Here is a 20,765-nt window from a genome sequence, read left to right on the forward strand (position 1 = left end):
GTCAGCCAATCAGATCCCAAGCCAGAGACTGGATGCTTACGGCTCTCCCCGCAGACCTCACTCCACGATTGTTAGATGTTCGTCTTCTGGGATGATGTTTTTTCCAGGTTGTTTTTGACACTCCAGAGGCTGCGAGTACTGTGCTCAAAGCTGAGTTTTTACACCTGGGACAGAGGAAGATCTTCTTTGACGCCTTCGATATTGGTTTCGACCCAGTGGAGGCAGATAAGGAAATCTTTTCGCTCTTCATCAGATTTCCCAGGCTTCCCCAGGTTTACCATCGACTTCTTTCTGTTATTGGGGAGCATTTTTGCGCGGTTGCTGAGATCCCACCCCTCCGTGGGTTGCCATTGACTGCAGCAGAGGCAACCAAGGCTGATGGGGTACCTAGAGTTAGGGTCCTCTGTAAGGATCCTAACCTCAAGATGGACCATGTTATGATCCAGCGCCCGGATGGTTCCTTTTTTCGTCAGAGAGTAGAGATTTCAGGCAGACAGGACCAGTGCAGGATATGCAGGATCATTGGACACTTTGCCAGGGATTGCCCCAGGAAGAAGAAAAGGCCCAAGAAGCCATCTGGTACAGCTACTGTCCCATGGCCTCGACAGGGGGGTGGTACAGGTCCAACACTTGCTCCTCGGCCTCGACAGAGGGGTGGTACAGGTCCAACACCTGCTCCTCGACCTCCGCATGGCGGTCCTCCTCAGGATGGTGGTGGTACAGGTCCAACACCAGCTCCTCGGCCTCGACAGGAGGGTGATACAGGTCCATCACCTGCTCCTCGACCTCCACCTACCTCAGGGGCACACGACGCATTCCAGTGGGTTCCGGCTCGTGTGCAGATCCCTCCTTCAGTTCACGAGGGTATACTAGTGGACTCTGCTTCACCTCCAGCTGTCCCTCCAGTCTCACCTTGCACAGTCCGAGACACTGAAGCTTCGACCTCCTCCCCGGTTGCAGCTTCTTCCCTAGAACCAGCGGTACCACACACTCTCCTTGAGGCAGTAGAGGTCTCCGCGGCTGGGCAAACACAGGATCGAGAGCAGTCCTCACTTCCTTGGATAGGGGGAAGGGGATGGTTTACACTATTGATCCTCTTCCCTCAGAAGGGATCCTTCGCACTCCAGTGTCTGGCTTGCTTCACAGGAACTCATTTTCAGCCCTGGCAGATGATTCAGATTTCCCAGAGGAGGAGTTTGTGCCCGCTACTTTTGGGGAGCCAGTGATTGGGTTTCCTGTTGACAGGGCTTCTTCTTCAGGTGGCAGGGTTCTTTCCCCTGTTGATTTTCCGCCACTTGGTTCCATTCCTCGCTCCTCGAGGAGGAGGTCTTCCCCTGTTGAGGGGTTTGTTTCCGCCACTAGGTCGGGTAAGGTGTTCCACTCTACATTCTCCCATCGATGAGGATTATTAGTTGGAACATACAGGGCCTAGGTGGCGTCCCACATCGCCGCCGTAGACAGCTGATCCGGGATCAGCTTCATCCAGGTGTTACTGGGGGTTCCATTGATATCTTATTTATTCAAGAGCACAAACTGGATTCTAGAGATTGTGCCAAGTCAGACAAGTTGCTTTCTGGCCGTACTTTTTGCTCGCCTGCCATGGGCACCAGGGGGGGCACTTCTATTTCAGTTTCGCAGTCGGTTCTCCCCTTAGTTGTTGGACACGGAGTCATTATTCCCTCTAGAGCTTAGTGGATTATTCTTTTGATTGGAGGGCATAAGGTTGGTTTCCTTAACCTGTATGCCTCTAACATTAGAGGGGAACGTGTCCTTATGTAAAAGAATTTCCTCTCCTGGGCCCCCATTGCGGATTCATGGGTGATTGGAGGTGACTTTAACATGGTTGAGTTACCGTCAGACAAAAAAGGGGGTAGAGAAGGAGGACTTCACTCTTTGGACAGAGCAGCTTGGGATGCCTTCCTTTTTCACTTCTGTGGCAGAGATACTTGGTTGGACGATGCCTTTCTTATTCAGTCACATTCCCTCCTGTTCTCTTGGTCAAACAGGAGGCAGCAGATGCCTATTCATGCACGCATTGACAGATTCTATGTAGATGATTGAGTACTAGATAGAGGTGGATTGGTATGCATTTCCACTTCAGACCACTTTCTTGTTGTGCTGGCTATCTCAGAGCCTCACTTGAGAGGCCGGTCTGCCAGCATCAGGATTCCAGATGCCTTGTACACAGAGGAGGACCTTACAGAGGCAGCCCTATAGATATGGGTTTCTCTTGTCTAGGGTGGGCAGCCATATCCATCACGTGTAGCTGCTGCCCTTTCTGGTATTAGCGACTTCTACCTCTCAGCTACTTGTACCAGGAGACGAGATATTCTCAGACGTGAGATTGGTGTTCGCCAGCAGTTGGCAGCTTTGCAAAGGGAAGAGCAGAAACGGCTTTCAGATGCTTGGATTCAGGAGCGCCTTGCTGGAGCAAGGGCTCATCAGCAGATATTGCTTGATCAGAGAGCAGAGTATGCCTTTCATGCACGGGATTTCTTCTGGATTCAGATGGGTAATGGAGTCAATAAACACTTTTTCTCTACTCTTGGCCCTAGACATAGTAGAGAGAGTGTATCCCAGCTTATTGACTCACATGGGGTTTTACAGACAGAGCCTGATGATGTCTTACGCATAGCTTCAGATTTTTATGCCACCCTTCTTACTGCTGATCCTAAGACACATGATAGAGAGGATGCTAGACAAGCTATTTGGCAGAGCATTCCTTTGTTGGTGAATCCGGATATGCAGCTCGATGCACCTTTCACCAACACAGAGTTCAGGATTGCACTTTCAGCCCTTCACAAGGGCAAGTGCCCAGGTTCGGATGGCCTCACCCCTTCTTTTTTCATTGCATTTTGGGATATGATTGGAGACTACATTACTTCAGCCCTGCAGGCCATTTGGGACTCTTGCAAGATGCCTTGGTCTCGCGCCTTGGTCGCTTACAGAGGGTCTCATCCACCTTATCCCGCAAGGAGGTTGCAGAAATTTAGTGTCCCAGTGGAGACCTATCACACTTCTGGGGACTTGTTACAAGATTCTGGCCAAGGCAATCAGCCTCAGATTGCAGTCCCTTCTCCCTGATCTTATTCATGACACTCAGACGGGATTTGTGCATGGCAGAAGCATTTTTGATAACATTTTCTCTTTCTGGGAAGCTTCAGAGTGGGCCATGCAGAGTGGCCAGAATCTAGCCATTCTACTTTTGGATTTTGAGAAAGCTTATGACAGAGTAGATTGGGGTTTTTTGAAGGGCACCCTTCTACGTTTTGGCTTTACTGATGCTTGGATCAGAGGTGTTTCCTCTTTGTACAGATCAGCCTACAACCAGGTACTTATTGGTGGGGTAAGGGGTGAGAGATTTCAGATTTCGAGATCAGTTTGTTAGGGATGCCCCCTTTCTCCTTTTCTTTTTTTGATGGTGGCCGAAGCTATGAGTATCTATGTTAGATCTCAAGCTGACATCTTTGGGCTGAGACTTCCCATCAGAAGGGAAGAGGAGCTACTTGACAGTGAGTTGGCAGATGACACAGCAGTTTACTTGGATGCCACTCCACAGACGCTCACTTCTTTCAGGACAGCATTGGATTTATTTTGCTTGGCGGCAGGGGCGCAGATAAATTGGCATAAATCCAATGGCTTTTGGATCAGTGATGAGGACACTCCAGTTTGGGGGCTTGACATAGGATTCACTTGGGTTTAGCGGGGTGTGCCTGTCAGGTATTTGGGCTGCTAGGTCAGCTTTGATATTTCTTCCACGCAGCAGTTTGCTCTCGTGTTGGAGAGCATCAGGAGGAAGCTCCTTTTTTGGAGCTCAGCCAAGCTGGATCTTGCCTCTAGAGTTGTGGTGGTCAACCAGGTCCTCTTGGCCACGGCGTGGTTTGTTTGTTTATGCTGGTGCCGTTCTAGGGATTGCATCATTCAGCTCAAGAGACCGATCATAAACTTTCTTTGGAGTGGGCTTGATGGCACAACAGATGCCTTAGTCAGGGTGGCTTGGGAGACCCTCATCCTCCCTACACAGGAAGGGAGTCTCAATATTATTGATCCAGATTTACAGTGCAGAGCTTTACTATGCAAGATGGTGGTGCGAGGACTTATGCTAGGGTAGGAACCGTGGAAGAACTTTCTTATTACTTGCATACAGAGGTGCATACCTTCTTCAGGAGGAGACTGGATGAGCAATATTAGGTGGATCTTCACCACAGTACACCTTAGATCACCTTCGTCCCCTCTCATGGTTGCCATTCTGAAAGCTTGGGCCAGTTTCAGGAGCACTCTTCGCAAGATCCCTCCTTCCTCTCGTGAAGAGATTGATAGGCAACCCATCATGTGGAATGACAGTATTTTAGATGATCATGGCAAACCATTGGGTGCCTCACTCTACATGCAGTGATCCAGGTGGGAGCGGGAACCTGCATCATCTATGGGGTCTTGGAAAGCTTTCCGCAGGCTTCCAGAGGAGACCAAATCAAGGTTGACAGGACATCTCAGAGGGAGTGCAGGGAGGATCTCGCAGATTGAGGCAGTCCTTCCAGAGGTTTGGGTAGACACAGATGATATGCCACTCACTTGCTCCACTTGGGCAAGTACTTTTACGAGAGGCGGTGTTCCGCTTCAGGTTTTGGCCTTTCGAGATGCACAGGAGGATGCTTTAGTTTTTAGTGTCCAGGATGGTGGCAAATTGCTCAGGTCCACAGAGGACATCTTGCTTGAGTCTGCTTTTCAGCCTATCAGGGTTGTAGGTCTTTTGGTGCAGGGATCACATTCAGAGTGGTTCCTAGACCTAGACCCCCGGCTACTCTCCACCGGGTCTTGGAGGCTTTGGCTCTATGGGGGAGTTCCCATCAGGTATTTGCAGTGGGACCCCGGAGAGTGGGAGTGGATTGACGCAGGGCATCGAGAGAAGAGTATCCCCTTCTTTTGTTACACGGTCAGTATTGCCAAGAGATTTCAGCTCAGTAGTAGAGGTTGGAGACCTTCCAGAGTTCCTCATTGGGAGATATTTGATATCACTGCGGATCTGCAGAGGTGCTTCTGGAGGAGACTCTGGGAATCCCACAGGAATAGAAAGATCACTATCTTCTTTTGGCTCTCTATCCATTGCAGTGAACCTTTGGAGATCCATGTTCGGAGCCGACCCTACTTGCTCTCGTTGCCTCTCTTCTTCGGAGACTGTTCAACATTGCTTATGGGATTGCAGAGGCGAGGATGATTTGGATGGGGGTAGCCAAGATTTTCAGTCACTTTGCCCACTCCCCATTCTTTATGACATGGGGCTTAGTGGCTTGGCTTTCTCTTATAGGGCCTCAGGTATTCTATGAGAGATTTGACTCCTCTCGGGCCATTTCGGTTCGACGTCATCAGATTGAGTCCTATTCATTGGATGTGGCACCACACCTTCCTTTTACAGCTGTACATGCCTCTGTGGATACTTCTTGGGAGATTCTAGCGAGCATAGCATCCTGGCATATCTGGAGAGCCAGATGCACAAAGGCTTTGGAGGGTACTCAGGTTCATCCTTGGCACACATTGGCTAGTATCTGGACAGACACCGTACATACTTTGATGGCCGTATGGACGAGTATGCAGGGAGACTCCCGTGCAACCTCAGCTAGGAGGGCTTCTTTCTTCAGGGAATGGAAGGATTCTCCTTTCTTCTTTGAGACTACTTTCAGCCTTAGCATTGGTTGTTTTTCACCTCACTCTGAGGGGGTTTTATTTATCCTCATGATTTCATGATGTATTCCGCTTTGAGCTTGCTCTCGCGGGTTTTTTCTCTTACTTAATAGAAGTCTCTTTCTTGGAAAAAAAAAATGCAGAACAAGGAATGCTAAAGCACTATGTGGCTGAACATGACTGTTGATTGTTGGGACATACTACGAAAGAGAAGAGCGCAGAGTCGTACACACATTGCCTGCAACCTTCAGCAGACTTCACTTTACTCTCTAGCGAAACCTAAACGATTGGAAAGTATGTAAATCCCTATCCGACTTTATGGTAGCCTTCCTCCTCAGTAGCCCTAACCCTAACTCCTCAGTTTTTTGGCCTGCCCTTTCAAGACAAGGTCTTAGTACCCAAGAAATCTTTTTTTGGCCTACCCTTAGAAAGCCTTAGTGAAGATTCAACTTTCAGAAGTCAAAAATAATTTCTAGCATTTTTCACATGTGTTTTTGGCCCTTCAAGGGTCTTAGGCATGGGTGAAATTTTGGGACTTGGGTTCGAAAAAGGTGGATTTTGTGTGTTGTTGGTCAAGTTGACCAAGTTAGTGGAATCCCTAGGGTTAGTTAGGCTATGTTAGGCCAACCGACCAGCCAATCTAGCCGGCCTGTATAGATAGCCGACAGCTGCCCCCCCCCCCCCAACACACAAACAAAAAAAAGAGGGAGGGGGGGACATTGCCATACTGTTGTGGCGTGAACGATTCAGTGTAATAAAGCAGAGTTCCTATACTTCTCTTGCAGTCTCTTGGGCATTTCTACTCTCTCCCTTCGCCTCATTGTCACTGTGTATTCAGACATGGTATCAAAGCCCAAAGTCGTTCGAAGCCATGGAATCGGAGAGAGCGTGCGGGACTGCTGGTGTTTGCTGCTGATTGGAGCAAGATTTGGCTGTAGGGGAAGTGGAGCAGCTAGAAGGAGGCCTCATTGTTGGAGCGCCACCTTTCAAGCAAGCGCAGCCTCTTCTTCATTTTTTCCCCACCCGCCCTCCTTTCACAAGACCAAGGTCACCCACAAGGTGGCAGATTTTCTCGAGATGGTAGGGAAGCCTGAGAAATTTCCCATCCCTCCTATGTTCCATGTGGACCGTCAGTTGGATGGGAAGAACTATGGCATTTGGAAGGTAATGATGGAGTCTGTTTTGCAGTCTTATGACTTGGCTGACTCTATCTTAGTCAGAGTTCCAAGGCTACAGATTTGTCGGAGGAGGTGATTACCCTAATGGTCCAGAAGGAGAGGGAGACCATAGCACAGTTATGGGAGTATGTCAATGCCCATGTGTGCTCCATCTTCTTACTCAACTGCACACCCCAAGTGATCAATCACATCTAATAGCTGACTTGAAGGATTTAGGAGCATCAGGCCTCTCTGTACAATCGGGCATCACCCATGAAGAGAGTCTCCTTGGAAGTGTTGATGTGTATGTTCGCTATGTCCAATCGTGCTTTAGCCCCCTTGGAAAATTTAATCCAAGTCTTTTTGGTATTTTTACTTTGTCTACATGCTTCTTCATAATCATCACCTTTCTTAATAATCTTATCATCTTTTGTATTGTTCATATATTCTTGGACCTTTTTTTGAAGGTTCTTGTTTTAACCCCCCCCCCCCCCCCCTCAATAATTTGTTTTTCGTCGTCTTTAAAGAAATGAACTCTCTCTCCTATTTCTCCATTATAGAGCTAGTGTAGTAGATGACTTACTATAACTTATCTTTTTGTACTTATAGAGTAAATGTAATAGTCTTTCTCAAAAATATATTTTGCAACATATATATTTATTTGGGCTAGCCTGTAGCAACATATCCTTCTATCATCTATATGTTTATGATGACATATATGCTTGTATTTTTTTGAAGTATTTTGATGTTGCATTCCAGCAGTACAAGACAGACGGCTTTCTCCTTTGTTTATGAAATGAAGTTGTTTCTTTTAAATAGTATCCTTAAGCCCTCTCAAGTTATTGCAAAGTCTTCAACGATGTGAGAGCACATGAACCAGCTGCAAGATCTTTAGCAGGAGGTTTCAAGTAATATAAATTCTTAAGCAATCTGGTTTTTGAAGGTTGGACGGAGATATTGTTAGAGGGCATGGCCATTACACTGTTGTCTCATCTATCCTCTCATGAAAAAGCTCCACTCTTGCTTGGTGAGTTGGTTGACTTTGAGTATCTTGTGTTTGACACCCAGCCTGAGCCAGTAGCAAAGGATGCAAAGTATCCTTCCTAGTGGACCATGGAGGATGTGTAGAAAGGTGGGAGCAAGAAGCAAGAGTGAGCAGAGAGCAAAACATTGAACTAGAATAGATAAGATAGATTGAGTACAAGTGAGGAGGTGGTTTTGTCCAAGTGACAAAACCACACTAAGCCACTAACTGTGGTTAGGGGAAAAAACCTCTAGTGAGGGAAAAGTGCCCCTAACTCACTTATGGATTACAGTGGCAACTGCCTACAGTGCCAATGTGATGATGTACTAGGAAGTGATCAATCACCAAAAGGAGATGACTTCAGAGCACTACGAAATGCCTCAAACTTCTCACGTGGAAGTGCTTTGGTGAAGATGTCTGCAACATTGTCATGTGTTGACACAAATATCATATTGATCTCCCCTGCATGCAACTTCTCTCTGACATAATGATAATGAACCTCAATGTGCTTCGTGCGAGCATGAAACACAGCATTCTTTGCCACTGCTATAGCGCTCTGACTATTAATGAGAATTGGAGAAGGACCCTCCAACAAGAGATGAAGATCAGCAAACAAACGATGCAACCAAACACATTCAAGTGTCACTGTGAAATGTACTCAGCTTCACATGAGGAAGTAGCCACAGTAGATTGTTTCTTGCTCAGCCAAGAAATGCAAGCTTTGCCCAAAAAGAAACAATTACCACTAGTGGACTGCTTGGTGTCTTAGTCTCCAGCCCAATTTGAGTCAATGTAAGCATGCATCTGCAAGTCAACCCCCGTGGGAAACATCAAGCCATAAGACTTTGTGCCTTGCAAGTAATAGAAGATGTGTTTTACAGCCTGCCAATGTGTTGTCTTTGGGCTGTGCATATAATTGCTCACTTGAGATACTGCATATTGAATATCGGGCCATGTAATGCACAAATAAATGAGGCATCCAATAGCCTGGCTGTTAAGTGTGGCATCCACTGATTCACCTGCATCATACGTAGTAAGCTTTAGCCTTGGCTCCATGGGAGTGGCTATAGGTTTACAATCTTGCATGTTGAACCTATCCAAGAGCTTTTGCACATACTTGGATTGAGACATAACAATGCCACGCTTGTCTTGTATGAACTGGATCCCCAAATAGAAATTTAACATGCCCAAATTTGTCATGTCAAATTCAGCTTTCAATTCAGCCTTGAAATCTGCAATTATTTCCTCATTTGACCCTGTGAGCAGCATGTCATCTACATAAAGAATGATGACCAAAATATCCCACCCATCCTTCTTGATGTAGAGGGTGCTTTCTGTGGGAGTATTGTGTAACCCGTTACTTGTCAGGAAGGCATCAATCTTGGCATACTATGCACGTGGGGCTTGTTTCAGCCTATATAAAGCTTTATTCAGCTTGCAAACTTGAAGTGCATTGCCCGAAAGTTCAAAGTCAGGAGGTTGTTTGACATAAACTTCTTCCTGCAAGTCCCCATTAAGGAAAGCTGTTTTAATGTTGAACTGATGGACATTCCATACAAAATTTGCAGCCATGGCAATAACTGACCTGATGGTGGTCATCTGGGATGTAGGAGCAAAAGTCTCCTCATTATCTATGCCCTTGTTTTGAGAATAGTCTTTGGCAACCAGGCGTGCCTTGTACCTTTCAATAGACCCATCTGGCTTCCTTTTCACTTTGGAAACCCAATTGGTACCAATGGCATGTTTCCCGAGTGGCAAAGCCACAACATCCCAAGTCTAATTTTTCTCAATGGATTGCAATTCATTGTGCATGGCATTCATCCAGTGCACATTATCCTTGGCTTTTTCAAAAGTGTCAGGTTCTTCTTCATCAAGAAGAGTACTTGCATAAGCTGAGTCAACAAAAAGAACCCCCCTGTGTGCCTTACCGCATACGAGTCCTATCAGGCAAAGGTACCTCAAGTCTACTCTCCTTGAGAGTCTGTAGCAACCAATTCGGAACTGTTTTGGTTGCATGTATCTCTTGAATCTCTTGCTTGACAACATCATCCACTGCCCATGGAGGTTGCTTTTGCTGCCCTTTTCCTTTGGGCCTGAACTTTGAAAGCATGGCATGCTCGCCAGCCCGTGTGGCCATGTTCTTTCTTATTTGCTCTTCCTGCAACAAGAGCCCTACCAACTCTTGAAAAGAAAGAGGATTGCTACCTCTCTTTAATGCCAAATTCAGCGAGATATGAAAACCGAGATATGACTCAAGAAGAGAATTTAGAGTGGTGGTAATCATCTCTGAATGAGGAATGATCTCATCTATATTCAGCAAGTGTTTCCTCAAATCCTGAAGCTTGGTGAGGTGAGCATTCATGGAATCACCCTCATCTATGTGTGTATTCATGGAATCACCCTCATCCATGTGTGTATGAGATAGCTCTCTTTAGGAATGAGACTAAGGTATCATTTCTTGCTGCAAACATGCTCTCTAAAATATCCCAAGCTGCCTTCGAGGTCTTGCATGACCGAATGTGAGGAATGATAAACCTCTTGACAGAAAGGGAAATAATTGAGCTTGTTCATCACGTGAATCCCACCTTTTCTGTTCTATTGTGGGAGCCACCAAAGTAGCAACTGTTGCTCCCACCACTTGTCTTGCACCTTGACCTCTACCCTTGCCTCCACCTGTAGGAGTGATAGGTGTAGGCAGAGTTTTTGGCCTTGTCTCATCTTCATTGACATAATCCCAGAGATGTCAGCCAACTAGAATGTTGCGCACCATAAAAGCTCCGCAAGGAGTAGTTGGTGCCATCCAACTTATTCTCCTGTGTGAGGACTCCAAAGACCTCATTGGGATTGTTTTGAGCCATGTCTGCTAGACAACTTAAAAATGCAGCAAACTAGACAAGTGAAATCCCTTCCTGGGATGTAAGATGCACAACCAAAGTCTGCAAAAAATATGCCCAAAATGACAATTGTTGTCACAGCCTATCAAAGGCTTAAAATGCACCAAAATGCTCTGCCAATGCCAAAAATCTGCAAAATCTATCTGTAAAAAATGGCAAAAGTCTGCAATGTGACTCAAACTGAGTCCAAAATTGCTTGCAAAGCTCCCAAATAATCTGTCCACTGCCAAATTGCATCCAAAATGCAAAAGCCCCAAATTCCTGCAAGAAATTGCAACTGAAAGAGGGCAAATCGACCAAAAGCCCAAAATTTTGCAATTATCTGCAAAAGCCCCAAATTTTGTCTGCAAGTTTGCAAGCAGAACCAAAAAGCCTCAAATTTTTGGAGCAGATTCTGCAACCTAATTGCAATGTCTGACAAAAAATTGCACAAAGGCACTTCACAAAATGCAATGTGCCTGCAAAAGCTCAGAAGCCCCAAATTCTTTGAAAAGAGAAGAACCTGCAAAGGAAAACCTGCAAGATTCACTTGCAAGGAAAAGCAACTGCGAAAGTACTGCTTGTACGGCGAAATCCGTACGGATGTACCGACGGTACAGTACGGGCACCGTACAGTGTATGACGACTATACGGACGAAGTACGGTAGAATGTACGGACAGTTCGGATGCAGGGTGTGTGACTTTTGTACAGTCGTACGGACTGTACGTGCGAGCTTTTGCAGGATTGTATGGCCGACACCAAATGTACGGGATTGTAAGGCTGACGTTGTACGGCGAGCTGGTATGGAATTGTGGGGCTGCATGGTGAGCCACAGAATGGCGACTGTATGGATGGTGAGCTGGAACTTGTATGGCGTATGGACGGAATGCATCGACGTACGGAAATCTGTACGTTGTACGGACTACTAGCAGCAGCAAGAGCACAAGCAGTACGGGCAGAAGGAGCTTGGGCTGGAGGCAGAGGATCTCAACGAGGCTCTAATACCAAATGTAGAAAGGTGGGAGCAGGAAGCAAGAGTGAGCAGAGAGCAATACGTTGAACTAGAATAGATAAGATAGATTGAGATCAAGTGAGGTGGTTTTGTCCAAGTGACAAAACCACACTAACGCACTAACTGTGGTTAGGGGAAAAAACTTCTAGTGAGGGAAAAGTGCCCCTAACTCACTCATGGATTACATTGGGAACTGCCTAGAATATGCCAATAATTATGACAGGATGGACCTCGAAGATCGCATCGAGTTCGTGACAAAGTCTAGAGGAGCCTTTGTAGGTGAACTATGCGTTGTCTTGAATCATTGGAGACAAGGAGCCTACCTCAGTCAAGGAAGCTCTTCCAGGAGACTTGGAGGAAAGCCATGCAAGTCGATGCTTCAAGGAGTTTGTGGCCATGAGTTAGGTTGCAAAGTGCAGACTTTGAGAATAGACGGAAGAAAAGGGGGGTTGGATATGCCAGATGCCTTCAAAGATTTCTTGAAGGAGAGAGGCATTAAACACCAATGTATGGCTCTCCATATACACCACAGAAAAATGGGTTTGCTGAGAGAAAGGTAGGTTTTTGATGGCATGATTAAGGGGAAAAGACTGTCTCACAGATTTTAGATGGAGGCAATAATGTGTGCAACACACATTTTGAATAGATGCCCAACCAGGGCCCTAAAAACCATAAATCCCTTTGAGGCGTGAAACCCAAGGTTGACTACCTCAGAGCATTTGGTTGTATAGCCTATGCACATGTGCCTAGTTAGTTGAGAGACAAGTTGGATGATAGGGCCATTGACGTTTGTTGGCTACAGTAGCGAGAGTAAAGCTTACCGTCTTACAATCTTAAGACTAAGAAGATTTTTGCCAGTAGAGATGTGGTTTTTGCAGAAAACTTTGATAGACAGCTGCATACATGTTCGCAAGATGTGTTTGAAGGGTTGCTTCCATTGGTGATGGAGGGCACTTCAGAACAGAACAGTAGAAGATCTGCGTTTACAGACAGCACATACTGATGCACAGCAGCCCCAAAATGCTCCTGATCAGGTGCAGGATCAGCCTGTCACACATGATGATGTTGAAGAGATTGTTAGAGAGGAGAGAGCTGTGTCAAGGAAGTTAGAATAGTTCCCCGGTTGCTGATTCAAACTGTTGCAGGACAGAAGACTTTCAGCTCCTCTTTCCAGTAGAACAAGAGGAGCGAACTTTGCTGGTACAGCTTGGATGAGCTCACTGTGTGATAGAGAAGAACTTGACAGCTTTGAGTGATGTATTTAAGTCAATTGATTTCTGTTGTCATGATGTGGTAAATTTTAGATGAATGATTTTATACGAATTTAGTTTCAAATGGAATTTATATAATATTCATTGGGATTACGCTAATCTACACGACTTTATACATATAAGAGTCCCACGTTGAGGTTCCATAGGCAGTTCCAAATTTTCCTTGAGATCAATTCATCTTAGGTCAGCCTAGGGATGGTTGTGTGTGATTGATTGGTTGAGAGTCTATGTCAATTAACATCAAGGCCAAAACTCACAATCAAGGTGCAGGTAATCCTAAAAGAGTGTTTTCTAAAAAAAAGCTTCACGGAAAACTACCCCATTGAAGGTTTCAAGGAAGTGCATGTGCAATGGAATGCAGGCCTTTTTACAATCAGATGCAGATTTGTGTGCAAGATATTCACAAAATGACATTTCATGCTCCACAAGGCAATATGGATATCTCGTAGTAGCACTACGAATATTCAAGCGTATGATAGGAATAATATTTTAGCATCATCAAAAGCTTGTGGGCTTGTTTTTCAATGATATTATTGCTTAGTAAGAAGAAGGAAGAGAGCAGAGAGCATTTAGATTCTAGGTGGTGCTGAAACTTCGAAGCTTACATCAATGCAAAGAAGAGTAAAGTTAGGATTGATCCATATAAATTGAAACTTGTTTCAATATGGTCAGATCAGTGAGATCTTTCATTCATCATATTGCCCATAAAGCTTTACCAGTGCATGATTTGATTTAAAAAAAGGCATAGATTTTGCATGGTCAGAAAAAGAAATATCAGCTTTTGGCAAGTTGAAACAAGCTCTTATTTTGGAACCTGTTCTTATTGCCAGCAAAGTGTCCACCTGCCACCCCCTGATGAGCTTCTTGTAATGCTGCATGCTGCTCATGTTCTGGGATACATTGCTGGATGACTAGTTCTATCCCACGCCTGTACAACGCACCTGCAATACCCATAAATGGTTTACTCCCTAATGCCAATCGGTTTCGTTGATCTTTTGTAAATGTCTCTGGACCCGTTCATGAGGAATTACAACATCTGGTCATATCAGTCTATTGTCCTCATCACCTGTACTGAAAACAATGCAGCATCCGGTAAATCATCTGGGATGATAATAGCCCTTGGTCTGAGAAAAGCATATGCAATGATTAAACTTTCTTTCCACGTTCAATTTCAAATTTCGTCATATTCTTGATAAAGAGAATGTCATAGCTGATGAGTTGTCGAGATCAAAAACTAATTCTGAAAGTCATGAAAGAGTTCTACAAAGGTGATTCAGATTTTTCTAAGATTTGGACACTGAGAGTGCTGGAGAAGGGCATAAAGAATTATATGAGAGAGATGATTATTTATGGATGACTCACGCGATGAGGAGCATGTGGGACAGAGTTATAGAAGTCATAATCCAGCATATGCTGGTCATCACCGACTATGTTCTAGCTTCGACAGGTATTTCTATTGGCCTTAAGTGCGATCTTTATATGAGAGATGGTTATTTATGGATGCAACATTGGATTCACGTGATGAGGAGCATGCGGGAGAAAATTATAGAAGTCATAATCCAGCTTATGCTGGTCATCACAGACTATCTTCTACATGTGAAAGCTATTTTTATTGGCCTCTAAGTGCGACATGATGTATATGATTTTGTTACTAAATGCCTTACTTGGTAGAAAGGCAAATATGACGGAACAAAGAGTCATGGTCTACTTCATCCATTGCCAGTACCAGATGCTCCGTGGGAAAGCTTTCTCAATAAGGACTGTGCCTTGCAAGGACAATGCACGAACATGAACATGATATGAATGATAGTCGACAGATCTACAAGCATGCTGATTTTACTACATGTAAGAAAAATACTTAGGCTACTGAAGCAGCTTCTTTATATATTAAGATTATGTTTGTCCACCATGGTGTGCCTTATATTTGATAAGGAGGAAGTTAAAATTTGGAAAGCTTTATTTGACAAGGTGCGGACAACACTGGAATTTTCTTCTACTTATCATTTGCAGACAGATAGAATGAAGGCACCGACAAGGTCTTATTGAAGCTTTTATGTAGCTATGTTCATGATCGACAAGTCGTATATGCCTATGTTGGAGTTTGCTTATAGTAATGCTATACGTATATCTACAGGTAAAGCACGAGAAAAGGGTTATTAAGGACCATAAATAAGCTTAGGATCTGGTAAGGAAGTGTGTTCTCAGCCTAGAATTGTAACCGAATAAATGATGGAGAGCAGTAAACTTCAATGACAAAATTGGATACTTCTTTGTTTCAACAAGGCTAGGTTGAAGATGAAGATTGGTAATAAAAGTGTTTATATTAAGCTCTCTTTATGACCTTATGGCCCTTTTGAGATCGCACAAAGGCCACCATCTTTTCTGTGAGAAAATTGGCATTCCTCCTTGGCTATATGATGTTTGGGTTTCGCTTCTTGTTTGCACTTGAAATATGTGTTGGCCGTTTGAAATTCGGGTTTTGGTCCTTGTCTGTCGTTTCAATTAGTGCTGCGTGAGGCATCATGAGCCTGAGGATACATAATAGGTGCTGAATCTTGTCTTTATCTCTAGGACCCAGCTCAAGGGACTTGGTCCTATCATTGTCAAAGCAGTGAGAGTTGTCAATGCTCCTATGCAAGCAACAAACTCATCCACCGTAGTCTTGTAATTGAATCTCTCATAGTCGTCGATGTCAATTCTGTGAAGATTGGTGTATTGAGCAATGCAACTGCATTTTTGACCCAGGACATGGTGATGGGCTTGAAACACCGTAATAGCACCGTCCTTGCCGAAGGCTCATGGCGACCTTGACATTGTTATTGTAGGTCTTGATTTCTCAGATGTTGGTAGGGCATGGTAAAAGGGAAAACCAAACCATTCTCAATATGGGGAGCCAAAGCTTTTTGCGCCACGTTGATCAGGGTCAATACTGTCCACTGGGAAGCATTTGTGGCCATTTGATAGTTATGGTTCTATAGTTTCTTTGTGCATTATTGCCTTGAGTAAATTTTTAGTGTTCCATATTGCCTGCTTGGGTCTGTACATTTCAATGTGCAAGATACTTACATCTCTCGATGTTGCAGCTGTACTCTGCAACTTTTGATGCTTCTATGGTGTATACTGGGGCTGGTTTTGGATTTGGGGTGTTTGAGAGGTATTCGTGCATCTTTGGATATTGGGAAATCTCACAGCCATGCTACATCTACTGCTACTGCTACTGCCATCAAGGAAAACATTGTGTGATTCTTCCTCTATTTCCTCTTGGTACGATGCACACATTACATCATAATACGCACATATGTTGAGGCATTTGGTTTAGGGACCACAAGGAAAACATTGTGAGATTCTTCCTCTATTTCCTCTTGGTACGATGCACACATTACATCATAAAAGGCAGATGGTTTAGGGACCACCTTGTGTTTGAATTTTCGGGGTCAAGAGGGTCGTTAGGCAATGACTATATCTTTGGATCTAGGATTGAAAGCCACTGGCTGTTGCAAAGGAGTATACTTGACATAGGAGGGGACCAAAGATTCACTCTTCAATCGCATGCACTGACCGTTACGTTCACAATTTTCCCATAAGCGTCCTTAATTCTAAGAGTGGTTTCTTCCTCACTAGAGTCTAGCCTTTACTTCAACTTGATTGAGGAGCTTAGACACGAGGTCAGGATGCTATAGCACACGGCAACAGAATTAGTGTACTTGATAGTGCCTTGAATCCAGGCACTGCCTATATAGAAGATAGCCCGTTGCCAGCTAATGTCCTGAAAACCATGGCAGAGTTTGTTTTCAGAAAAAACTGAGATGCGGTGAGAGGATAACTGCCTCTTTAACTGTTTTTCAAAATCAAACACTTCAACATGCACGATGCCAGGGAAGGGGAACATCGAGGGGGAAAAGCAATGATACTCTACTTGGCCCTTTCTATCTGATAGAAACAGGTTTAAGCAGGGGAGCAAGAAGATGTTCTCTGATGCATTCTCAAAGAGCTTATGATGGTATCAAAGGCAAGCATTGAACTGCATAAAGTTTAATGAGACTTCGCTGTGGATGCCTTTGCTCTGCAATCGTCTCTATATCTGCTCGTCTATTAGAGAGAGAGAGAGAGAGAAGATTTCTCTACTTAACGTTGATCACATAACCTCTGCTGTTGTCAGTCTCTCACAGTTTCCTTGAAATGCTTTATAATCAATTTTATCTTCTGGGTGGCTGCAGCTCTGTCCGCAATATCCGCATAATCCATACATTTTACTGAATGATATGAAATCTCCATCAGAAATTATTGATTTCGGAGAGCTTTCTGACTGCCTGGATGGAGGATCAGGGGGTCCTAGCCTCCACACAGTGAACCCAACTTTTGATTATATTCCTCCTGACCTTGTTAGCCTTTTTATAACTGACACGTAAGTTCTCTCTCTCTCTCTCTCTCTCTCTCTCTCCTCTCTCTCTCATTCATATTGTTTCCAATGCAAGGTGTTAATTAAATTACAATTCCAATCAAATTAGTAAGAAATTTCCTAGCGGTTGTATTAAATATCACTGTGACTAGCTTTTTTTGTACTTCTGGATTTAGATGACTCTCAAGGAGTAGCTTACCGAAGTTCCCAAAGTTCACCATTCAGCAATCTCATACATATATTTTTTTGAGATGTTTTTGCAGTGGTGGGCACAACCCCTCTTATGTTTACAGGCTTGTTGCAGAGTATTACAGTCCAGAGGATTTTGTTCTGCATTGAGTGTGAATACTGTACATTCCTTAAAGATGTACATCATATTCAGGCTATTGTAGGAAATAGCCCCTTTATGCATCTTTGTCATCCCTTTTGCTATTAGGTGGATGGCTTTCTCCAAGTTTTGACAGGCTTTTGTATATCATGTATTTGAGTGTACGTCATGTTACAGAGGACATTTGGCAATGCTCCAGGTCAGGAGCTTTCTGTTTTGTACGTCTTTGTTGAAGAATATCATGAAACATGCCCTCATTTGGGATTTCTTGGGTTTTAAGATGTTACAAAGAGTAAGATGGTTGAAGCCATGAGGTCATGAGAAAAAGTGGCTTACCTTACTGGCTTTAATTATGTATTTTGAAGTCAACTCCCCTCTGTCCTCAGTGTCATACATGCAAACATATCACTGTGCCCTCAATTTGGATTCTTGGTAGGAAGTAGCACAAAAACTGTGCCTCTTTGCTGGGGCCTGGTAACAATTATGACAAAAACTGTGTATGTGTTGATGTTCACGTACAAAAGCTGAGCTTGTTGGATAGTTTTTTGGACAGGCTTTTCTATATTAGGATCTTTTCTATATTCCTAGTTTTTGGAAACATAATTAAAAATTAATATAGATTCTTGCTCTCCCTCTCTACTTTTTCTCTCAATTTCAAACATGCAAATGTGACGTTCGCCCATTAGGCTTGATGAGTCAGCACAGAAACCCATATACATATGTATAGGGCATGTGCACAGAAAGAAAGAAAGTGTATTAATGTCCACGGGAGACCAACAGGTCTATGGGACAGCAAGAAACCATCTAGTACATCTGCTTTAGGGAGGGCACATGGCAGCGCCCAGGGAGTGCAAAAGTAACCACACAGAGAGAGAGAGAGAGAGAGAGAGAGAGAGAGAGAGAGAGAGATTTAATGTCTACAAGAGGCTAAATTGGGCTATGAGACTAAAGTGTTACAATAATAACCATGGTATGTCTCATCATGAAAAAATACAAATAAAGAAAAACTTAAACTGGACTGAATTAGTCTCATCATAAAGAAATACAAATTAATGATCCGAGGCGGCTACTAGAATGCATTATGGAGAGTCAATGGGTATGTAGAATGTTGACATTGGGGCAGTCCAATGTGGAAAATGTCAATATAAGATATCTTGGATTACTGTTGTCAAGAGGGGTCCTCTGTTGTGGGGGTTGAGATCACCTGAGGGCAAAGATCTGAGGAGAATCTAACTGTGCTGACACGCTGAGAAGTTCATGATGTGGATAGTGGACCAAATCCCTCGTTGTAGAGGCAATGGAATCTCCCTCGAATCACCATGCATTGGCATATGTAGTGCTACTTTGCTCTACCTCAACGAGGCAAAGCTTTTATATCTATCCTCTTGGAGTCCTAATCTCTATGTGGAGTCGATGGGATATACTTTGATCTATTTGATGGCGATCCTCGTGGCACGCGACATGGACCTCCATGTATCCAAGCTGGTGAATGAAGCCATTTGTCAGAAAGTGATCGTTGTAGAAGGCCATCTTGGTGCCCTTGTCCTTCGTCGGTACTACCCAAGAGGCGATTTTGTATTGCAGTGGCAAGAGGTGATCCATTTGTATGTCGTGTCTTGTGAACCATCGAGAGAGACTTGCAAATCAAGAAGTGTGCCCTTGGTGTGCTAATGCATGGTTGGATCAGGGTATCTTTGAGCTCCATCTCCTAGAATGCATTATGGAGAGTCAATGGGTATGTAGAATGTTGACATTGGGGCAGTCCAATGTGGAAAATGTCAATATAAGATATCTTGGATTACTGTTGTCAAGAGGGGTCCTCTGTTGTGGGGGTTGAGATCACCTGAGGGCAAAGATCTGAGGAGAATCTAACTGTGCTGACACGCTGAGAAGTTCATGATGTGGATAGTGGACCAAATCCCTCGTTGTAGAGGCAATGGAATCTCCCTCGAATCACCATGCATTGGCATATGTAGTGCTACTTTGCTCTACCTCAACGAGGCAAAGCTTTTATATCTATCCTCTTGGAGTCCTAATCTCTATGTGGAGTCGATGGGATATACTTTGATCTATTTGATGGCGATCCTCGTGGCACGCGACATGGACCTCCATGTATCCAAGCTGGTGAATGAAGCCATTTGTCAGAAAGTGATCGTTGTAGAAGGCCATCTTGGTGCCCTTGTCCTTCGTCGGTACTACCCAAGAGGCGATTTTGTATTGCAGTGGCAAGAGGTGATCCATTTGTATGTCGTGTCTTGTGAACCATCGAGAGAGACTTGCAAATCAAGAAGTGTGCCCTTGGTGTGCTAATGCATGGTTGGATCAGGGTATCTTTGAGCTCCATCTCCTAGAATGCATTATGGAGAGTCAATGGGTATGTAGAATGTTGACATTGGGGCAGTCCAATGTGGAAAATGTCAATATAAGATATCTTGGATTACTGTTGTCAAGAGGGGTCCTCTGTTGTGGGGGTTGAGATCACCTGAGGGCAAAGATCTGAGGAGAATCTAACTGTGCTGACACGCTGAGAAGTTCATGATGTGGATAGTGGACCAAATCCCTCGTTGTAGAGGCAATGGAATCTCCCTCGAATCACCATGCATTGGCATATGTAGTGCTACTTTGCTCTACCTCAACGAGGCAAAGCTTTTATATCTATCCTCTTGGAGTCCTAATCTCTATGTGGAGTCGATGGGATATACTTTGATCTATTTGATGGCGATCCTCGTGGCACGCGACATGGACCTCCATGTATCCAAGCTGGTGAATGAAGCCATTTGTCAGAAAGTGATCGTTGTAGAAGGCCATCTTGGTGCCCTTGTCCTTCGTCGGTACTACCCAAGAGGCGATTTTGTATTGCAGTGGCAAGAGGTGATCCATTTGTATGTCGTGTCTTGTGAACCATCGAGAGAGACTTGCAAATCAAGAAGTGTGCCCTTGGTGTGCTAATGCATGGTTGGATCAGGGTATCTTTGAGCTCCATCTCCTATATTGGTTACATGAATGTTCGCTAGAAACCAT

The 20,765-nt window shown here is 44.3% G+C and overlaps 1 protein-coding gene across 1 annotated transcript in view; it reads left to right on the top strand.

Moving 5' to 3' along the window:
• The window catches only part of LOC147890868 (uncharacterized), a 78,190-nt gene extending 60,167 nt beyond the window's left edge, over positions 1 to 18,023 (top strand). Inside the window, exons 8-9 of the mRNA XM_087389337.1 lie at positions 17,235 to 17,422; positions 17,680 to 18,023. Of these exons, the coding sequence (XP_087245463.1) occupies positions 17,235 to 17,422; positions 17,680 to 17,755 (264 nt within the window). The 3' untranslated portion in view covers positions 17,756 to 18,023. The remainder of the gene's footprint in view (positions 1 to 17,234; positions 17,423 to 17,679) is intronic.
• Positions 18,024 to 20,765: the final 2,742 nt, after the last annotated feature.

This window comes from Dipteris shenzhenensis, chromosome 18 (assembly GCF_047967505.1).
Source record: "Dipteris shenzhenensis isolate YYH24624 ecotype China chromosome 18, Dip_SZ_1.0, whole genome shotgun sequence".
Lineage (NCBI taxonomy): Eukaryota > Viridiplantae > Streptophyta > Polypodiopsida > Gleicheniales > Dipteridaceae > Dipteris > Dipteris shenzhenensis.